The sequence below is a fragment of the Eublepharis macularius genome, chromosome 4, assembly GCF_028583425.1.
Source record: "Eublepharis macularius isolate TG4126 chromosome 4, MPM_Emac_v1.0, whole genome shotgun sequence".
NCBI classification, from domain to species: domain Eukaryota; kingdom Metazoa; phylum Chordata; class Lepidosauria; order Squamata; family Eublepharidae; genus Eublepharis; species Eublepharis macularius.
Genome location: NC_072793.1, coordinates 93,729,013 through 93,751,666, shown reverse-complemented (window position 1 = coordinate 93,751,666; position 22,654 = coordinate 93,729,013). Strand labels below are relative to the sequence as shown.

The following is a 22,654-nucleotide window of genomic DNA, read 5'->3' as shown; positions in this document are numbered from 1 at the left end:
TGGAGTTTACATGTTCTCTGGCCTTCAGCAAAAGTTGGTTTCCCATTTATCCACATGGGATGCAGGATTCATTATGTTACTGCAAAAGAAAAATTACTGTCTTCCCTTTCTTTTACTTGAAACACAAAACTTATCTGCAGGAGTGGCTTCAGTAAACAGATTAATGTGCCATTATATCCTGCCTTATTGATGGTGGTTTTCCTCATGAGCAAGAACTCTTTAGTTCCAAGGGTTTTTATTTATTTTATTATTTATTTGTGTTATTTATAGTCTGTCTTTCACACTGAGATTCAAGGCAGATTACACAGTGTAAGTCAACTATAATCACCAGCTGAAACATTCAATAAACAATACAAAAGGGTATGCATTGCAGACATTTGGAACCACAAATTCAAATACAGGAATACAAAGATGAAACATTGCTGAAAACGAAACATAAGTAACTTGAACATGACATATTAAACAATGTGGAAACTACTCATTAGACATATATCTACATCAACTGAAAGTACCCAGTAGTCCACAGTCCCTGAATTCACCAAACAATTTCCTTACACCACAGTCCTTTTACCTGTGTAAAAAAGCCCTCCTGAGTAATTCAATTTTGGATAGTTTGTGGAAAGCCAATAGAGTAGGAGCCTTCCTGACCTTTTTAGGCAGGTTGTTCCATAAGTTGGGGGGCATAACAGAGAAGACACACATACGAGCAGCTGTTGATTTTGCCTAAGTGCAAGGTGGTATCTGCGGAAGGCCTTGTAGATCAAATGCTATCCATTGGCTTTAGCTGTGCGATCTCCTTGGCAAGATTAATTTCATAAGTTTTGTAGCTAGTGAAATCACAGAACAGGCACCTGCATGTATTTTGCGAGCATAGATGATCCAACAATAATGGGTCTGTTGTATAATTTAATCTATAAAGAGTATTTGGATTTAGGCATTATCATTACAAAGTTATCTTCATGTTTTATTTTCCCTGCCTAACCTGTCCCTTTTTTTTTTTAATAAAAATTTTTATTGGATTAGATATCATTAAATTGTACATTGCAATCAGTTTCCTTTAATTTTTCCAATTCTAACCCCCTCCCTTTCCCCCCCTTTTGTTGACTTCCAACAGTTTTCCAACCCCTTGTCCCTTTTCCCTTACTCATTTTAAATTTATTCTATCTGTCAAACATAATCTTTCACTTTCTTCTAAGCTTATCTATATAACACAGTGCTCCTTCTGTCTTCCTACTTACTTTAACAACTAAATAATACATAACTAAATAATACATTCTTGGCATATTTTCTTTTGATAATAATCATTTAACTAATTTTGATACTCTATACTCTATCTTATAATCTCATCTCAATATGGGGCAAACAATTTATCCCTCCTTTAGCATAATTTTAGATACTTCTATAAACAGTACATTCAATATAAGTCAACCAATTTAACTTATACTCTCTATATTACTTTTTCTACATATCTCATCTTCATACTGTTTTAATTATATAATTGTATTATTCTTTCATTATGCAACTATCCACCAAAAATAGTCAACCAATTTGACCCATATATACCTCCAAACCAATTCAATCAATTTAATACATAATCTATACATTAATATATATTTTCCCACCTTACTTAGATTCCTTCATTACAATTATAAAATTATCTCCATTATACAATTATTGCCAGAATGAAATTAATTAGTTTCTATCCTTATAATTAGTTAATTTCTATCATTATAATTCTTGTAATAACACCTATAATACTTAATGCTATATATAATAGTCTAATCAAATAGTTGCTTAGAAATTCTCATTTACCTCTCCACCCCCCGGTAAAGTCACCTCCCTCTACTTTTATTGTATTTCAGTAATTTTCAAACTGCCACAGTTCTCCTCCCACCTCCCATTTCTTCACTAAATATTGTTTCAGCTTCTCCCAATCCATGTTGAATTGTCCTGGATCAAGGTCTCTCAGTTTCCTTGTCATTTTGTCCATTTCCGCCATGTACAGCAATTTATATATCCAGTCCTCAATAGTTGGCACTTCTTGCACTTTCCACTTTTGCGCATACAAAAGTCTAGCCGCTGCTGTCATGTAAAATAGCAATGTCCTATATTGTGCTGGAATATCCTCCATTCCCAAGTTCAGTAGCAGGAGTTCTGGGTTCTTATTAATTTGAAATTGTAAAATCTCACTTATTACTCTTATTATTTCCCCCCAGTACTGCCTAGCTACCTCACAAGTCCACCACATGTGATACAAAGATCCCTCATGCTTTTTACATTTCCAGCATTTGTTAGACATATTCAAATTCCCTAGCGCAATTTTCTTTGGTGTCAAATACCAACGATAAATCATTTTATAGACATTCTCTTTAATATTGGTGCATGTCGTGATCTTCAACGTATTTTTCCACAAGTATTCCCACGCCTCCATTGTTATTTCTTTATTAAAGTTTATAGCCCACTTCACCATTTGCACTTTAACTGTTTCATCTTCAGTATACCATTTCAGCAGCACTTTATATACTTTCGAGATTTCCTTTTTATCCTCTTGTAAAAGTGCCTGTTCTAATTCTGAATTCTCCATTCTTATCCCTCCCTTCACACAGTCCGAATTATAAAGATCTCTGATCTGTCTATACTGAAACCAATCATAACTTGGAGACAACTCGTCCTGCGTCTTTATTTTGGGTTTAGAAAATTCCATTCGGGTTATCTCCTTGTATGTTAAACACTGTTGTTCACTATCGACAGTTCTCGGATCTATTACTTCATATGGAACCACCCATGAGGGGATTCCATCTTGTAGGTAATTTCTGTACTTCTTCCAAGTTGTGAGTAGGCTTCTCCGAATATAATGATGTAAGAACATAGAGTCCGCTTTTACTTTATCATACCATAAATATGCATGCCATCCGAATATTTTTTTATATCCTTCTAAGGCCAGTAGTTTCCGGTTTTTCAGCATCATCCAGTCTTTCAACCACACTAAACAAATTGCGTCATAATAAAGTCTTAGGTTGGGCAGTTGCATTCCGCCTCTTTCTTTTGCATCTTGTAACACTTTCATTTTCACTTGAGGCTTTTTGCCCGCCCAAACAAAATCTGATATTTTCCTCTGCCATTTTTCAAACTGCTTAGAGTCTCGGATAATTGGTATTGTCTGTAACAGAAACATCACTCTTGGCAACACATTCATCTTAATTACTGCAATTCTTCCCAACCATGACAAATTCAGTCTGTTCCATTTAATCAAGTCTTGCTCTATCTGAGTCCATAGTTTCTCATAGTTGTTTTTAAATAAATCTATATTCTTTGCAGTCAGTTCAATTCCCAGATATTTCACCTTACTTGTTACTTCGCAGTCTGTTATTTCCATTAATAATTGTTGTTTTTGTTTAGTCATATTTTTACATAATATCTTTGACTTCTTTTTGTTTACATAAAATCCTGCCAAATCTCCAAACTCCTTTATCTTCTCTATTACTTTTGGCATATTCTCCATTGGATCTTCCACAATTAGCATTATATCGTCCGCAAATGCTCTGACCTTATAGGAAAAGTCCTTTATTTTTATTCCACGGATTGCATTGTCTTCTCGTATCTGTATCATCAGTATTTCCAAAACCAAAATAAACAACAGTGGAGACAACGGGCAACCTTGTCTTGTTCCTTTACCTATAGTCAATTTCTTAGTCACCTCGTCATTCACCACAATTGCTGCACTCTGGTCTCTGTAGATTTCCTTTACTGCTCTTATGAATCTTTCTCCCATTTGTAGCTTTTCCATGGTGGCAAACATAAAGTCCCAGTTCAAATTGTCAAACGCTTTTTCAGTGTCCACAAAGAAGAAGCCAACCTCCTTGTCACAACGTTTGTCATAGTATTCAATAGCATTTATAACTGTCCTTAAATTGTCTTTGATTTGTCTATTTGGCAAAAAAACAGCTTGCTCCTCCTCAATAACTTCAGAAAGCCATCCCTTCACTCTTTCCACCAGTATCTTCGCAAACATTTTATAATCATTATTAAGTAACGATATAGGTCTATAGTTTTTCACGTTAGTCAGATCTTGCCCCTCTTTGGGGATCAGTGATATATTAGCTTCACTCCAAGTGTCTGGGATCCGTTGATCCTTTAAAACACCATTAATCACATCTTTTAGGAATGGTGCCAGTTCATTAGCCATTGCCTTATAAAATTTGGCTGTAAGTCCATCCGGTCCTGGCGCCTTTCCCAAGTTTGTTGACTGTATTGCCTTTCTTATTTCCTCCTCCGTTACTTCATTGTTCAATTTGTCTCTCCAAGCTTCCGAAATTACTGGGAGCTTCATTTTCTCCAAGTATGTCGCTATTGAGTCTTTATTCACCTCTTTTTTATTATACAATTTGGCATAAAATTTATAAAAGGCTCTGCTAATAGCTATTTGTTCCAGGTACACTTTATTGTCCTCACAGATTTTATTTATTATTTTCTTCTCCTTTCTCTTCTTCAATTGCCATGCCAAATATTTCCCAGGTTTATTCGCACCTTCAAACGCCTTTTGATTCATTCTCTTAAGGTTCCATTCCAATTCTTTATTATTCATTGCTGTCAGCTGTTCTTGAAGAATTTTAATATCCTGGTAGATTTTCTTTTTCCCTGGTCTTTTCTTTAACTGTATTTCTTTGGCTTTTATTTTCTCCGTGATCTCCTGTCTCTTCTCCTCTTTTTTTTCCTGGCTCTTCCATTTAAGTCCATTAATATGCCCCTAATTACTGCCTTGTAGGTGTCCCATACCTTGTTGGTTGGTACTTCTCTATTCATGTTATATTGTATAAAAAACTTTGTTTCTCTTCTCAACATCTCCATATTTTCTCCCTCTTGCAGCAAATCCTCATTTATTCTCCATCCTCTCCTTTTACTTCTTTTCCCCAACTTCCACATAATTGGGTTATGATCTGAGCCTACCATAGGCATTATTTCCACGTCCTTAGTCCAAAGCGCTAAGTCTTTTGAGGCCCAGATCATATCAATTCTTGATAACGTAGAGTGTCTCGCGGAGAAAAACGTATATTGTCTGCCTTTGGGATTTTGTCTTCTCCATACATCTTCTAACGTTTCCTGTTGCGTCAATACAAAGAACGTCTTTGGTAATAGTCCTCTTTTCTTTTGTGCGGTTGCTGACTTTTTATCTAGTTCTAAGTTTGTCACTCCATTGAAGTCTCCTGCAAGAATTATCTGGTCATAAGAAAGTTCATCTAATTGCTTCCTCAAGTCCTCAAAGAAGCTTTCTTTTGCTCCATTAGATGCATAAATTCCAATCACCAGTACTCTCTTTAAATTCCATATACATTCCACTACTAAAAATCTGGCGTCCGCATCTCTCATCACTAACTTTGGCTGTAGCTCCTCTTTTATGTATAATACCACTCCCCTTTTTTTCTTATTAGAGGCCGCTACAAAATCACTGCCCAATTTATTCAATTTTAGATACTTTGCATCCTGTTTTCTAATATGAGTCTCTTGCAGACATACAATATCACATTTTTGTTTTAATAGCCAGTGGAAAATACTTTTTCTCTTATTCGGTGAATTAAGTCCGTTTACATTCCAAGATAAAACTTTGCACTCCATATTCATAATCTTGTTGCTGGTAAGTCCTTTTCATTGTCCCTTATAAACTGCTCCATCTCTGATTCAGATCTGATGCGCTTTTTCGCTCCTCCAAATTCAAAGGACACTCCTTCTGGTAGTTCCCATCTGTACCTTATTTTCATGTCCTTCAGAATCTGAATTAGAGCTTTGTATTTTTTTCGATCTAGCAACACCGATCTGGGTAATTCCTTCATGATAATAATCGTCTTGCCATCAATCTCCAATGGATCTTGAAACTGTTTAGTCACAATCTTCTCTTATATTTCTGGTCGTGAATTGCACAATCACATCTCTTGGTAGTTTCCTCTGGGTCGCGATTCTTGAATTTACACGATATACCACATCTAGGATAGCCACAACTTCCTCCTCCTCCTTCCCCAGGTATTCAGCTAACACCTCAGTGATCTGTTCTTGAGCTGTCTTTCCTTCCACTTCCGGCAAGTCGCGAAACCTCAGCTGCTTCTCCATATGTTTACTCTCCGCAACCGCCATTCTCCCCCTCATCACCCTCATCTCTGTTCATTGCGTATCTGCTAGATTCTCCACCGCGCTTTCCACTACCTTGACTCTTTGCTGTGTTCCCTGCAGGTCATTTTGCATTGTTTCCATACCTTTCTTCACTTCTGCCAGCTCATTTTTCACTGTCTCTTTAACCTCTTTAACCTCTTTCACCAACTCCGGTTTCATGTCCTTGAGCTCTTTAATCACTTCTAAAAGTTTTTTATCCAAATTCTCTATCGCCGATTGCCACTCTTTTTTCGACATCGTGGGGCTTGCTTTGGCTCGCTCCCATGAGTCCGCTCTCTTCCTTAGCTCCATGGCGTTTAATTTGATGTCCTTTTAGTTTAAATGTCCCGGTCTTTCAAAAAAAAAAACTTTTAAAGAGTCCAAAATGTCGGGCGTCTTTTCTCTATGGTTCCTCTATGATTTTTGTAATCCAATATGGCTTACTTCCTCTTTCGCTGAAGCCGCGGCTCTTCCCCTTTCAAAAATGGCGATTCCCTACTTCCTGCCCTCCGGCAAGGGCCGCCTCTCTCCAGCAACTCTATTGTTGTTGCGTACTTCCTGTTTCCCGACTTCCCACAGCAGTTCTCACGATGGTGAAACTTTCTCACAGCCTGATATCTCCTTATAACCACAGGTATTCAAAACAATAGTCCAATTTCTTTAATAACTTCGTTTAACTTAGTCCTTTTTCTAATATAATTCTTGCCGGGTCCTCCCCTCCTTATACTTGGTCTGTTGCAGTTTAAAAGTCTACTTTAATTCTTCTTTACTTTAAGTAATCTGTCCCGTTTCAAGAGATAGTGATCTTTACCTTCTCATTCACTTTTCTTGGGTTGTAATCGCTGTTTCAATCTTAGATTCCCATCCACTCTTCCTTCCCCTGTTGAAGCTTGGGCATGTAGGTCTTATGCCAACTGCATTGGCACCAGGACTGCCGCAGAGATTATAGCCGACCTGTCTTAGGGTGGGACCTCAAGGGTCGGGAGAGGATCCGTTGCGTAGGACCCCCCCCTCGCCCGAGATCGACGCGCCCTGAGGTGCTTGAGCGTTCTATGCCTGTTCTCCGCCTGAGAACAGTCGGCCGCGGGCTTGATTTTGCCCCGCCGGCCGCTTAAACAGCAGCCCGGTCAGCTCCACGATTAGAGCTGTGTTAGACCTTCATGGATCCCAAACCGGAAGTCCCTGCCTAACCTGTCCCTTGAGGAATTTGGTTTTTGTCCCATCACTTGTAAGTTACTTTCTAAACTTGGGCCCATTACTGACCTCTCTCACTTTCTCATTGCAGGTCAGAAGGACTCAGCAGAACCCCAGGATAATCTGTAAGTTCTGCCTATTCCTTTTTGTATCTTAACAGTACTTCTTTTTTTTTTTCCACTGGGCTTTAAAATGTGAGTGTGTCTCAGAAGCAGAGGAAAACTTGGACTTCAGTTTTGTGGTTTCTGTTTTGAGTACCAGGTTTCCAGGAAATACTATGAACTTACTCAAACTACATATATGTTTGAGCTCTTGGGGCTGAAATCAGGGTTTATTTTGAGTATTACACTGTGCTTTAACTTGCCAGTATGACCAGAACCATTGCCATTTTCATATGGTTTGAAGAGGAGCATGGGAAAACTTTGTAATCAAATATTTGTCAGAAATTAGTGTTTCTCTCCTGTTCTGGTTCTTTTTTTCCCCCAATACTGAATAAAGTTGTTTTTTTTTTAATTCACATTGCTGAACTGGTTAAGTGGTTAGACTGCAAACCAGCACTCTATGGGTTCCACTCCCACGGCTGCCATGAGCTCAGTAGTGGCAGCACTCCTCTCAGCCTCAGCTTCCCAGCTGTATTGTGGAGATCATAATACTGACTTTGTTCACTGACTTCCTACTAAATGACCTGACAGAGCCTAGATTCCCTTGGGTACATTTGTTTCTTAACTTAGTGACAGCTAATTTGTTTGGCATTGGAGATGCATTAGAACCTGGAGGGCTGCTGCTAATTTAAATGGTACATTTTCATGTAATGCTGGGCACAAGGTCCCTGTCAGATTCTCATATAGCCACATAAAAAATGTGCTCCTAGTTCAGAGCATTGTTTCCACGTATGCCATTCTCACTGATGGTCTCCTGAATGTAAAGGAAATGCAATATACTTGCATAGTGCATTCTTCCTACGTCCCTGCTAAGGTATGTGCAGTGCCAGCATATTGGCTGTTTGCTGGACCAGATGTGAGGAACTCTGATATTATTCAGTTAAGTTTTGTGCTTTCTTGAGGTTGACCAAAGGAAACATGAAAAGTGGGTCAAAAATAGCTTGAGTTCAGAGCCAGTTCACAAAAGATGGGTATGCCCTGTAAATAAAGTAGGGAACAGACATTAATGGGCATTCTGGCTAAGATACTTTGTCTTGGGTTTTGCCATTGAAAATGGGGGAAAAGGCCCCAATGTATCTTACCAGAGGACATCTCTTTAAGAGGTGTTGGCAAGGTAAATTAAACCATAGACTGGCTCTCTGACTATATTTTTCCTCAGCAGAGACTCAAGGAGACAGTGTGCACAATTGCTCCAGGTGAGTATTTTTTTTTTATAGTCCATCTTTCTCACTGAGACTCAAGGCAGATTACACAGTGTAAGTTGTACAATCAATATTTCTTTTCCTTTATTGGGTCTCATTCACCTTGTGTGAAATACAGGTGCCAGAAAGGTTGTAAGATGTCATTCAGGGGACCGGGGCCATCAACTGACCTTCTTGGATTTATTGGCATTAAATATTTCCCCCCTTGGCATTTCAGGCTGAGATCCTGTGCAGCACGCCAGGTACTCCAGGTTGCATCCACCGAGTTAATTGGGAGATCAACAGCCCTTCTATGAACAAGGAGAATGTAAGTTTTTTTTGTTGCAGCAAGTGATGCTTTCTGTAAATATTTATAAGCAGAAGGCCAGGGAATCAGCCAGACAACAGAAGGCCTCTGCTCTGCAGATCCAAGGGGTAAACAATCCATGCATCTATTTTCTGTTATACGGTAGTGATGCTTGCTCTAGCTCTTCTGAAACTTCAGTTGGTGGTATTGAAGTAAAACTAGTTCTTGGCACTAAAGATTACTTTCCCTTATCTCCTCCCAGGAGGGCCGCTTTTTTAAGTACCCAAGGTGGCAAATGCCCAGGTCTTTGCTGTTCCAGAAGAGACCACTAGACCCACAGCTGACTCGCTGTGCTGCAATGCTGGTAAGTTTACACTGTTTACTAGTTGATCCAGTGTAGCAAAGTCTAGAAACTGCTGCTAGGTCTACAAATACTAGATGACTGTCTGCTCTAGATATTTTATCACAGGTCATTGTTTAGTATCTTGGGCCAATGTCTCCATAGTGATAAATGGAAATCAGAGTAGCACGGCTGTACAAGTTACCACTGTTCTATGAAAAAATCTTTCCCAGGGAGCACTTATTTAACATGGCACCCAACTCAAATGGCCAGTTCAAATGGGTTACAGGTTCTCAGTGATGAGGCACTTCTCTGTTGGGTGCAAATGGAAATGAGGCATCTGAACAAAAGAGCTCAGGCTTACCGATGTTATTGTTTCAACAATAATGCTCTTGTGGTTATTTATGTAGCAAACCCATCATTCCATACATTGCTAGGTTTAGGCAACAACTATCACTAACTCCTCCTGGCTATATGATCCTACACCAACAGCACCATGGTGGCCAGGGAGGGGTGGGATTGCTATTATCCTTTGTGAGTCCGCCAACTTTCTCAGACTTCCAGTACAAAATATAGCTGGCATTGACTGTATGCTCCTTTCATTGGAAACCTTAGGTGTTCTGCTTGTTTACCAAATGCCCAGCTCCCCAGTAAGCAACCTTCCTGAATCAGCAGAGGTGATCTCAGATGTGGTGTTGCAAACACCTAGACTGATGGTTCTTGAGGACTTCAACATCCATGCTGAATGCTCCACGTCAGGGCTGACCCAGGAATTTTTAGGGTCCCTGTTGCCCTGGGCCTTTCTCAAATAGTGACAGGCCCCACAAATGAAAGAGACGACACATTTATTTTTTAATGCCATTTATAGTCCGCCTTTCTCAATGAGACTCCAGGCGGATTACACAATGTGAGATTAGTACAGTCAGTTTTAAGGACATTTCCGTAAATGTCATAGGGTAAATAAACACAATTTACAAAGACATAGCATTCATAAGAATCCATACAGAGTTGAAGAAATGTTGAAACAGACTGTAAGCAATTCTAGGGCTGACATTAGACCACATGAAGCACAAGTAGCTCATAGGAGCACATATTTAAGACAACAGGTAGTACGTAAGGTAACATAGTGGGGAAGTCTACTGTCCTTAACTCATTAACAAAGCATCTGAGAGCCCCTCCCCTACAGTACAAAAGCCTTTTTGAATAATTCGGTTTTGCATTGTTTGCAGAAAGCTAGGAGAGTGGGGGCTCTTCTGACCTCCTCAGGCAGGCTGTTCCACAGGATATGGGCCACCACAGAGAGAACCTGTGTACAGGGTGCTGTTGATTTTGCCCATGTGCCAATGCCCAAGTAGCCAATGGAGAGACTGCAGAATAGGGGTGATGTTCATGCTCCTGTCTCCTGATAGCAGTCGAGCCACAGTGTTTTAGACCAATTGGAGTCTCCTAGTTAATTTGGATGGGAGACCTATGTATAGTGCATTACAATAGTTATGTCTTTTTTGTTACCATAGCATGGATCCAGGTGGCCAGGTCAGCCATGTCGAGGTAAGAAGCTATCTTTCAGGCTACAGTGAGGTTGTAAAAGGTGTTTTGCACTGAGCCTCTGAAGAAAGGTCTTGTTTCAGGATTGGAGATACGGCCTGAACCATGGTCTGACCATTATCTGCTAAAGACAACAGTGAATATGACCTCAACACGCCCCCTCGACATGCAACAGTGAACATGACCTTGACACGCCTCCCCCCCCCCCCAAGGGGAACCTGTTAAAGTGGTTCATCCACAAAGGCTCATGGACCCTTCTAGATTCCAAAATGCCCTGGAGGAACTTAGGATTCCAAAGACGTGCTCTACTGAGGATGCTGTAAATGCATGGACTGTGAAGCTTCTCAGAGCTGTTGACAACATTGCCCCTCATCAACTTTTTCCTTCCTTGACACAGAAGCTAGCCCCATGGTTTACCATGGAGCTGGATGACCTAAAGAGGGCTGGAAGTTGTCTAGAAAGATTCTGGTGGAAAAGTCCACTGTAAGAGACATGAAGCGGCGATGAGAGCAGCAAATAAATGTTATTTCTCTGCAACCATTGCATCAGCTAGTTCACGACCATTCCAGTTATTCAAGGTGCCTCATCACCTTCTAACTCTTAAAACTGAGCCTTTGCAGTCTCAAGAATAGACAATTAGCTGATATCCCTTTGCAAAGTTTTTTGCTGAAAAAATAGCATGGTTACACTCTGATCTGGATGCCTGTAACAACAACAGTTACAACAATGGAGAATGATAGGATCCTGGTATCTGTGAAAGCCACTACCTGTACACCAGTTCCTTGGCTGCTAAAATAATGTAAAGACCATATAAATGATCCCTTGAGGTCTATAGTAAGTCAGTCACTAGCTCAGGGCACCTTCCCCCAACCACTTAAACAAGCAGTTATCTACCTGCTACTTAAAAAATAATCCCTAGACAGAAATGACTTGGCCAATTACTGCCCAGTCTCTAATTTGCCCTTTCTGGGCAAAGTGATTGAGAGAGCGGTAGCTGACCAACTCCAGGACTTCTTGGATAACTCTTGTACTTTGGAATCACAGTTGGGGATTCAGGCTGGGCTACGGAACAAGATTGTTCTGGTCGTGTTAGTTGATGATCTCTGCCTGAATGTAGGTCATACTTTTCCTGGATCTATCTGCATCTTTCAATACAGTAGACCATACTATCTTGTTGAGACACTGTATCTAGAGATGTGCCTTAGACTGGTTTAAATTGTTTCTCATGGAACAGACTCAAAGGGTATCTATTGGGGACACCAGAGTGGGAACTATCTTGCGGGGTTCCACAGGGTAAAGTCTTATTTCCCGTGTTATTCCACCTCTGTGTAAAGCCTTTAGGAGAGGTATGGAATTGGATGTCATCAATTTGTGGACGACAACCAGCTCTATATCTCACTATCCAAATCACCATAGGATGCAGTAGAGATCTTGGGTTGCTGACTGATGGCTGTGGTCAAATGGCTGAAAGCAAACAAAACTCAAACGGAATCCAGACAAGATGGAAGTAATGCTGATTGAGAAGGCAGAGCTCTTGAAGGATATTGCACTTCCTACTATTGATGGAGTTCATCTGACTCTTGTAGAATCAGTTAAGAGCCTAAGGGGTTGCACTGGATCCAGCGCTATTGCTGGAAAAGCAAATTAAGACAGCTGCAAAAATGCTTTCCACAGACTCAGTCTAGCCTGGAAGATGGCCCCCTACTTCAACACAGCTGATCTGGCTGCCTGGATCCATGCCATGGTGACGCTGAGACTTGACTACTGTAATGCACTCTACATAGATCTCTCCTCTAAGTTAACTTGGAGACTCCAGTTGGTGCAGAATGCTGCAGCTCGGCTATTATCGTGAGCTTGGAGAACCATGAATATTACTCTCATTCTACAGTCACTCCATTGGCTTCTTATCTATTACCAAGCCCAATTCAAGGTATTGACTATCACCTACAATGCTCTTCATGGCTTGGGTTCATATCTACAGGACCGCGTCTCTCTCTATATTTCATCACGGCAACTTCACTCATCTGAACAAGGCCTTCTGTAGGCGCCACCTTTCACATGAGCAAAATCAACAGCTGCCTGTACACAAGCATTCTCTGTGGTGGCTCCCATTTTATGAAATGGTTTATCTGAGGAGGTTAGGAAAGCACCCAGTCTCCGAGCCTTCTGCAAACAATGCAAAACTGAATTATTCAAGAGCAGTTTTTTACTCAGATAAGAGGTCAATAATGTAAGGAAGTGGTCTCATGTAGATCCATCAGTAAAGGGGTAGGGAGGGACCACAGACTTTACTAGTATTGCTGTAAGTATTGATGGACCATAGGCTCCATTACTATTGCTATATGTATGATCCTATTGAGTAGTTTCTATGTTGTCTAATATGTTAGCTGTAGAATTGCTTATGCTCTGTTTGGCATTTCTTCATCTCCGTATTGGATTTCTGCAGGTTTTTAAAATCTGACTCACAGAGGAAATAACTTCATATACTGATGCATGTTTATTATGCTGTACTTATATTCTACTTTTCCTTGAGGCTCCAAGTGGTATCTCATCCAGATTACTGTTTAGGTCAGTATCTGCTTAGCTTTTGCAACTCTACAGTATCAAATACTCTCAGATCATTTGCTGAGTAGGACATATGGATACATTTGGAATGAACATTACTTAAAATAAAATAGCAAGTATACTTTCAAGAATTCTAGAGCATTGAGAGATGAAAAGAAAAGCACCAATATTGTAAGTAACTGTTTAGCATAATGGTATGAATATTATGACTAATTACCCCTATAGCACAAATGTATAAAAGTTGTAGGAGAAATCCACATACTCTGGCAAAACAAATTAAATGTCATATGTATAATAAATAATGATATTAAACTGTGTGCTAATTCGTTTAGATTCTGAGTGTCAAAAGGAGATCAGTCTCTTAATCTCATCCATAAATAAATTGTGCTTGGAAAACAGTGACTTTCATATCTGAGACAGTTAACATCTCTTCTCTTGGCAGGAAAGGGCGAATCCAGAAGAGTATGAGATGAAGGATCTGGGCAGCCCAATTGCTGTAGTGGGAACCCAAAAAATGATGGAAGCCTTGGATGGGTGTCCAGAGCTCTGCCTTGAAGAGCTGGAAGAGACTGAGGTAAGAAAGGCTGAAGGTGGCCACCTGACAGACATTTGTGGATACTGAGCAGTGACTATTTGACAATGAAAAAGTAGGAGTTACCAGCCATCAATGGCAGTGTTTGCATTCTGTCCTCTAGAGAGCAGTGTTAGATCTGTTCATGCTGCAAAGCTGCACATGTGGCTAGAGAGAACTTTGGCACAAGGCAAGCGAACGGCTTGGAACTAGATGTGACCCCCAGACTTTTGTGGTATCATGCTGAGAAATTCTGAAACAGTGGAAAACTCTAGGGATGAGTCTGAGGCACTAATCTTCCTTTCTTGCTCAAATATATAGATTTCAAATACCTTTAATAGTTTAACTTCCACATTGAACCATTTTTAAAAAAAAAGCTATATTGAGTAATCTAATGCGTATTGAGTACTTCATGTAGTTTTTTTTCCCCTTGGGGAGCATCTAATCTTGATTTGTCACAAATCCCTCTTCCTCCATTCACCAATCACCCCTACAGTTGTTCCATATTTAATTACACTGTTAGAACCTGGATTGAATTCCTTCTACGCACTATCATTTCCTCAAGATGCACATGTCTGTAATACCCTGTAATAAAGAGTGATCAAAAGAGGAAGGCTTTATGGAGTCTTGATAGGTTCTGTTCCTGACTCAGTAGATTTTCTGCTGATATGAAGAAGCCATTTGCTAAAATGTCATATGCTGCTTTGCCAACATAGGCAGTTTCATAGCTAATTAATAATCAAAGCTCCAGCTGAGGTTAAAAGAAATAGATTCTGAGACCTGGTTCCATTTCTGTTCTAAAAGTTTGCACTCCTATCTGTTTCTGAGTCCAATTCCTCATCCTCCCATAAAAATGTAAACTTCTTGAAGCAAGCATGGGAGGAATTTGGATCTATGTAGCACTTTAAAAAAATGAACCAAGTCCTCTTGTCTGACTTAATGTGCACGATAACACTAGTGTTGTATGTCAGTTGTAGTTCTAGGTTAACCAGCATTCAGCAAAATTGGTTCAGTGATGTATTCCTTGGGTTCTATATTTGATGTTTTTCTTGATATTTCTTGCTTAGAAACCACTTGTTGGCCACCTCTCCAGCATCCTGCCTTCTGGACCCCTTCTTTCTCAGGATGTCAATGTCAGTGAGGTGAATATGATTTTTTTGTGTTCTGTGCCCAGCCCAACCTCCTGTCAGGTGCTCTCCTCCAGGTGAATTTGCTCTTTCTTTAAATTTTAGAGTATACATGAGTCACATAAATATGTGGTGGCCTAGTAACTCTTTTTATTGACTTACCTGCAGTGCCACTAAGGAAGTGATTCATTTCTGTTATTTTCAAGCCCATCTGAGATGTCTGAAAGAGTTCAGTTAACTTTATGTAAGGGAACATCTACCTAGTAACTGCCAAAACCAAAATCTAGCTTCTCATCCAATTTCATCATTTTCTTTGGGAACCCCAAGTATTTGACAATGTGTTAAGGGAGCTGGGAGTGGTTGTTTCCCCTCTTCTCCCAACTTCCTTTCCTTTCCCATTGGCTTACTACTCTGAGTAGGTCTCCATGAACAAGAACCGTCTCTTCCGATCACCATCACTGCCAGAGAAACTGAATGGACCTGTGCTGAGGCAGACAGTCAAGAGCCATGGTGATGAAAATCTCACGAAAGCAAAACGAAAACGCAGCCCAAATCAAGAACAGCCAGATTGGGTACAGTTCTGTTTGTTCCAAGTATAGTTTCCTATCCATTGCCTGAACCTTTGGTAAAGGCAAAAGAGCATTCCCATTTATTGCCTTACTTTGGTAAGTGTTTTATTTATATAAAACATTTGTATGCTGCCTTTCCACCCAAATAGGGTCCCCGTGGTAGCAAACATCAATACTTGGCTCAAATCTTCCCTTCCACCATTAGTGCTTACGTTTTGTTGGAGTTCAGCTTCAGTTTGTTAGTCCTTATCATCCCAAAACTGCCTCCACACAGCTGTTCACATTTTCCACAACCTTCCTGGGAACTGATGTATGGCATACAGCTGAGTGTCATTTGCTTATTGGTGGCAATCCAGCCCAAATCTCCAGATGACCTCTCCCTGCAGATTTTATGTAAATATTAAAAAGGTTGGGGGACAAGATGGAACTTTTCGAGACTCAGAGGCCAAGGAGTGGAGAAGCAGTCCCCTGGCAAAACACTCTGAAACCTAACTTCATAGTAGGACTGAAACTGCTGCGGAACAGTGACTCCCAGCCCCAAAAGACAGTCCAGAAGAACACTATGATAAATGATACCCCAAACTTCTGAGAGACCCAGAAGAACTAACAGGGTTGTACTCCTCCTGTCCATCTCCCAGCACAGTTCATCCAGCAGGGTGACCGAGGTTGTTTCATTCCCATAACCAGGCCTGAAACCAAGTTGTTCAACCACCTTGGTTAAGAATGGTCCATTTGAGACTGGATGGTAGTTATTCAAGTCTCCTGCCCAGAGTAGGTTTCTTTAGGTGTGGGTATACTGCTGCCTGTTTTAAGGCAGCAGTGATCACCCCCTCACTCCAGGGGGCATTTACTGTCTCCCCAACCCAGTCTGCCAACCCCCACCCCTCCAGCAGATTTCAGCAGCCAGAATAGGCAAGGAATGTACAAACTGGTAGTAGGTCTCAAACTTCTAAGAATCCTATCCACATCCTCAGACTGGACAAGCTGAAAGGTATCCCACACAACTTGACAAATTGGCACCCTGGGACCATCTGATCATATCACTGCTAGTGTAGAATAAGTTGGAATAGATGAAAGAGATTTAATCCACAAAGTACTCACCAAAATGATCTGTGGGCCATAAAGCTTTCCATCTCCTCTAGGTTGGAACCCAGTAGGGTCTCCCCATCCACAGGCTTACACTGTGGAGATGTCTCTACTATCACTGCTTTAAAGTGAGTTCTAGTTCCTGCTTTGTTGGATTTGTCCTCCGTCTTTCTCCACTGTTGCTTTAGCTGTCTCCCTTATCTTTTCATCATCCAGAGCCCCTCAATAGACCAAAAGACTGCCCAACTTCTTAAATCAGAAAAAAAGGTGCCTAGAAGTGATCATGTCAATTACCCAGGTCATTTCCTCATTCCAGAGATTAACCAGGGCATCAACAGGAGCACCAACCATATCAAGCAGGAAAATGCCCTAATGCTATCCAATGAGTCAGATCTGTCAGACTGTGGGGTTGGATAATTTTAATCGAGCCCCGTCACTGCAGAGTCTTGGTATCCCCGTAAGTCTAAACCCCAGCAAGTAGTGATCTGTCCATGACAAAGGGACTCTCTTCAGTACCCCCCACAGTTTGATGGCCTCCTTCCTGCCCAGAGTGGAACACTGGATCAAGAGTGTAACCTGTACAGTGTGTGGGGCCTGTTGTTTATTACCTGAGACAGGCTTGTGGTTGTCATGCAGACCATGAAATCTTGAGTGGCTCCTGACAAGGTAGTCTTGGCATGGATATTGAAGGCCCCAAAACAACTAGCCTAGGAGTCCTCAACAGAACCCCCAAGACCATCTCTATCAGCTCGGGGAGGGAAATGGTTGGGCAGCAGGGTGGGTGGAATACAAACAGAATCCAAACCTTTCATGCAGTCCCAACACTTAAGTACACAAAGTCAAAACCAGAAGAGTCCTGAACAGGGTGTCAAGCCCAGTAGACTACAGTGACACCACCTCCCCACCCACCAGGCCTATGCTGATGCATTAATGAGTGCCCCGGGGGCATAATTAGGAGAGACTAGTTCCCCACCCCCACCCCAGGTCTTATTGGTATATCCCAAGTCAGCCCCTACATCAAAATTAAATCCTAGATGGCTGCTGTTTCACTTGTAACAGACCTGGTGTTTAAAAGCAAGATATAGCCCATCAGGATATGGATATGATCACCAGCATCATCCTGGCTGGAAGAAGAGCCAGAGGGGGAAACAGCCCACAAATATCTGCTGCCTCTCCCCTTACCTGGCCTGTTTTTTTCTCATGACTGTATCTCCCTCTACTGCACACCATATCGATCATGGCACCATCCCCTGCCCTGTTCTGCTCCTCTAAACACCCCCCCCCCACTAGCATGTGACACAAGGACAAACAGCCACACTTAAGCACTAGAGTCCAAATGTCAGTTTTCACCAATTCTGGATGGGACAGAAGAGCTGTCTGAAGAGGTGTTATGAAGGTATCTAGCAAAGGTAACAGTAATTTGAGTATTGCACTTGTATGTAAGTCAAAGTAGCTGACCGGGGATTTATTTGCTTGTGTTCTGATGACTTCCTGTTTGCTTACAGGTTGTGCCTTTGAAGAAAACAGCCTCTTTTTCTGATATGGAGATTGTCAGAGCACTTGATCAGGACTTCGGTCACAGGCAGCTAATTGGAGATTTCTCAAATGTACGTTTTTTCCTAGGTTCTGAGTCAGCTGTTTCTTAGCTTTAAGGGGGAAATTATTTACAGAAAGACCTTGCCAATTGTTGGTGTAAAGACTCTCTTTTCTTAATTATTGGACAATGCTGAGAATTATGGACTCTGTTGCATGTATAAACATCCCTACTGCCTTTGAGGGAAGGTGGGCCTCAAGCCACAAAGAAACCTTGGCTGAAACTTGTCTCTTAGTATTCAGTGGCCTAATGCAGTGGCCTGTATAAGAAGACTTCTGTAAGGCATCTGTGTGAGTAGAGCTCCAATCAATAGTTCAGGTGAATTTTATTCATGCTGTTCAAGCCCTCTGTTTTGAGAACTTGCATTGCCATGTTTCAAATATGCCAAAACTGAATGAGGAGCTGTCAGCCAAGTAGTTTGACAAGAGGAGTCCCACCTAGGTGGCCACCCAATTGGACCATTGCTACATGAACTGAATCAGTGTCATCTAATGCCAGTGTTTGCTGGGGACCTAGGATGGTGGCTCCACTAGGCTGTATAATATTCTTTGAATAGTTACTCGTGTGTTGCTTAGGCATCCACAGTTCTTTCACATTCAACTTCTCTGCTCTTGTGATCAGCTCTGCAACTCAAGGGCTTGTTTACATTTCTTGGACAAGATATTAAAGTTGTGTGCGCCACCTTACAGCAGTTCTCCATGTTAAAAACTTTGAGGGAACTACACTGATTCAGGAGCATTGGGAATTTATTTGGGGCATACCCTGCTGTGTCATTCTGAATCTAGAGAAGTTAAATTCTCTGGCCTTCATTTTGTGGAGGAGCTTGAAAAAATGATGCAGTAAACAGAAAACAATACAGAGCAGCAGTGATCAGGGATTGTGTTCTCTTCTTTCTACAGGACTCATAGTTCTAGTCCATATCTCCTCAAATACTTTCTGTTGCTTCCCAAAATTTTACCCCATTCTCCATCTGCTGTATTATTAGAGTACCTTAAAATGTTTTTAATCTATGTAAAAATAAAACAACACTTATTCCAATCCAAAGGCTTTACTCTCAGTAAATCATCTTGAGCAACAAGCTCAGGGCTACTCACAGTACTGTTCCTTTAATCAGTGCATCCCTTGCACCAGAAGTAAACAGAACAACATCACTGGCACTATCCAGCATGGAACAGTGCTTGGAAAATGCTAGATGGTGCAATAATCAAGAACTGAGATAAATGACGTTCATTGAGTCACAAATTAGCATTGCACCATGCATTGACCTGTGCAAGGGTGGTAGGATCATCATTCTCTCTGGTATCTCCCCAGATCACGTAATTACCTTTTTCATGGCCTATCTACCTTTATCTGGTCCTTTCTATTTGAACAAGATATAAGCTTTTCCTAGCTTTCATAACCGTGGCAGCAGAATAAAGTTATTCAGACTATACTATTAAAACTCTACCTTGTAATGGTATAGAATGGGCAGTCTAGCATAAGGATTAAGCAGGCAGTTGTGCTGCTTTTCAAAGCACAAGGAACATTTTTATTAATGGGAGTCATGTGTTCGTAGTTGCCTTAAGATTCCTGCAGCTTGAATTTCTGTATGTTTTCTTGAAAGTACAATATGCTGAACTGAGTCCCACCAAATTTGGTGTTCAAATTTAGCTAGTGGGTCCTCCACTGCTCTCAAAAGACCACCCCCCTCTCTAGGTGTATGCACTGCCAACAGTAACAGGAAGACACCAGGACCTGAGATACATCACCTCGCAGACTGTGAGCAATGTTGTTCTGTTTGTGTCCTTGGCTTTGTATATCTGCTCTCTCCTCCACATGAACTGTATGTTGGCTGTGCACTTGTTTCTGTAGAAATCTTAGAGTTTCAAACTGAGGTTACCTTCCTGGGGAGGACAGTGTCTAGCTGTAGTTCTCACCACAAAGTAGATGTGCTCTGTCTTCAATATTGTTTTGTGCACTTGATAATGTTTCTATCTGGGACCATAATTTATCCAGTAGTGCGGGCTATTCTCTGTCTCACTAATTTATAGGCAGCCATATAATAGGGACAGTCCTTGTAGCTGAACTACAGTGTTGTTCTCTGCTTGTAGATGGCTGCTCTGCTCCATGATCAGTTCCAGAGCCTTATAGAGAAATTCTGCATCATTGACTGTCGCTACCCATATGAGTATCATGGAGGGCACATCAAGGTGAAGAATTCATTTGTTGGTTGAGTTCTATTCAGGGAAGCAGTGGACTCCTGAGAAGGACATGGGCTGTTCTCTGTATGTATTGCTCAAAATTGTTCTCCCTCTCCCCTGTGGCAGGGAGCTCTAAATATCCACAGGCAAGATGATCTTTTTGAGCTTTTACTGAGGAAGCCCCTTCTCCCATCAACACCACAGAAGCGTCTTATACTTGTGTTCCACTGTGAATTTTCCTCTGAGAGAGGCCCCAAGATGTGAGTGTGGGTCTATCATGAAAAACAAGTTTAGGAGAAGGAAAATAAAACCAGGGAGGTTCCTTGGTAGAATGCCTTCCTGCTTACTCTGCTTCCTGCTGGTTGAAGGTGTCGTTATTTGAGGGAAGAAGACCGAGCCATGAATGAGTATCCTGCACTGCACTACCCAGAACTGTATGTCCTTCAGGGAGGCTACAAGGACTTTTTTCTAGAGTACAAGGTAATAGTAAATGTAAAGGCTTCCATTGCTACTAAATAGTAATGCATCATTCCATGTTTCATGTGCTTCTAGAAAATGGAAAGATAGTGTTGCTGATGTGACTGGATCTCAAAGATTTCAGCTTTGCTATGAACAGATGGTTAAGCTGTGCTTTGCTTGGTAGGCTATGGTTACCAAATAGATAAATTTTTGCCTTCCATCTTATTTATATTTATTATGTTTTTATATTCTGCACAGCTGTCCTCGTGACTGATATAGCTGGATGAACTATTGCTGCCATGTAACACAGGATGTATGGGAAACCTTTGATACAAGAAAAACTAGTATTATGTGCCTGAGATCATAGATCACTTGTAGACTCTTTTCTTCTATTTCTTGTGTAAAATTTCAAATGTTTGGGCATGAACTAGGGAATTATAATGAACTACGCATGGGGACTAATGCTAGAAAGGTCATGGGAACATAGAATGGCAGGGAAGAGAGCTGTACCCAGTGCAGAATTCTTTCTTATGCTCTAAGTCCAATTCAGATTCCTGGCTTCTGAGCCTCTAGAGGAAATTATTTGTAAGACTCATTTCCCACTCTGTACCCAAAAGGTTAGAGACTTGCTTGTTTTATTTTTCTTATTGTAATTTGTAAAGAATCCACTGGATCCTATGGCGTAAAATCTGACACTGCGTTCTGACGTTCCTTTTTTCTTAGGAGCTGTGTGAACCTCAGAACTACTGCCCTATGCACCATCAGGACTTCAAGGCAGAGATGCTCAAGTTCCGTGTCAAAAGTAAGACATGGGCAGGAGAACAGAAGAGAAGGGATCAAATTGCTCATCTCATGAAGCTGTGAGGTCAGAAGCAATAACCAGGAGGGATCCACCTGTAAAGGGGAGGCAAAGCCTTAGGTCTCTGTAACTGATTCTGTACAGAGGCTAGGAAGGTGAGCATGCCCAGGACCAAGTGGATCTGGCCATTATGATAATATGGAGAGCTCAGAAATGGGGTACATTGATCCCACAAGCTTTGTTTGGATAACATTATACCTGAATGTGAAGTATTGTAATGGACGATCCAGTAGAGTTGATAACACTGTGAAAAAACAGTGTTTAGTTCACAGAGGATGGCCAGCATCCAGACTTTCCCCTGAGATGCTTTCCAATGTTAGCTGGCCAGAGTGTTGTGTAAGCCAGGTTCAAAGCCTAGCTGTCCGTGGGAGCCAATATTTAATGTTGTGATAGGGGTTTTTCACTTAAGTGTCTGTTTTTAATGGAAGAATAAACTGTTCTGGAAAATACTAGAATTTCACTACTGACCATTTCTGCGCCTTCTCAATACAACATTCCAATGTTTTGAGCAGCCTCTCTCTTTTGCTATATATGTTACTGTTTAGAACTTTGCTAGTTCCAAAAAGGCCAAAATAACAATTCATGGAAGGCAGGTATTTTTTTACTAGCCTGCTTAAGACACCTTTATCAAGACTAGAAGGGATGTTTCCAGTTTATTACCTCCATCAGTCTTTCCTCACTTGCATAATTATGCAAGGTGTGGTTGGGTTACACTTAAATATCCCCCCGCCTTTGTCATTGTGTAAACATTTTTTTCATACCACATTCCCTGCAC

General features: G+C 41.0%; 1 protein-coding gene across 1 annotated transcript in view; it reads left to right on the top strand.

The window, feature by feature from the left end:
• CDC25C (cell division cycle 25C) overlaps nt 1-22,301 on the top strand; it is a 29,922-nt gene extending 7,621 nt beyond the window's left edge. The window contains exons 3-15 of the mRNA XM_054977793.1: nt 7,427-7,460; nt 8,659-8,692; nt 8,916-9,005; nt 9,247-9,348; nt 13,877-14,008; nt 15,073-15,147; nt 15,552-15,704; nt 18,293-18,394; nt 20,077-20,139; nt 20,472-20,570; nt 20,688-20,821; nt 20,930-21,041; nt 21,744-22,301. Of these exons, the coding sequence (XP_054833768.1) occupies nt 7,427-7,460; nt 8,659-8,692; nt 8,916-9,005; nt 9,247-9,348; nt 13,877-14,008; nt 15,073-15,147; nt 15,552-15,704; nt 18,293-18,394; nt 20,077-20,139; nt 20,472-20,570; nt 20,688-20,821; nt 20,930-21,041; nt 21,744-21,884 (1,271 nt within the window). The 3' untranslated portion in view covers nt 21,885-22,301. The remainder of the gene's footprint in view (nt 1-7,426; nt 7,461-8,658; nt 8,693-8,915; nt 9,006-9,246; nt 9,349-13,876; nt 14,009-15,072; nt 15,148-15,551; nt 15,705-18,292; nt 18,395-20,076; nt 20,140-20,471; nt 20,571-20,687; nt 20,822-20,929; nt 21,042-21,743) is intronic.
• Nucleotides 22,302-22,654: the final 353 nt, after the last annotated feature.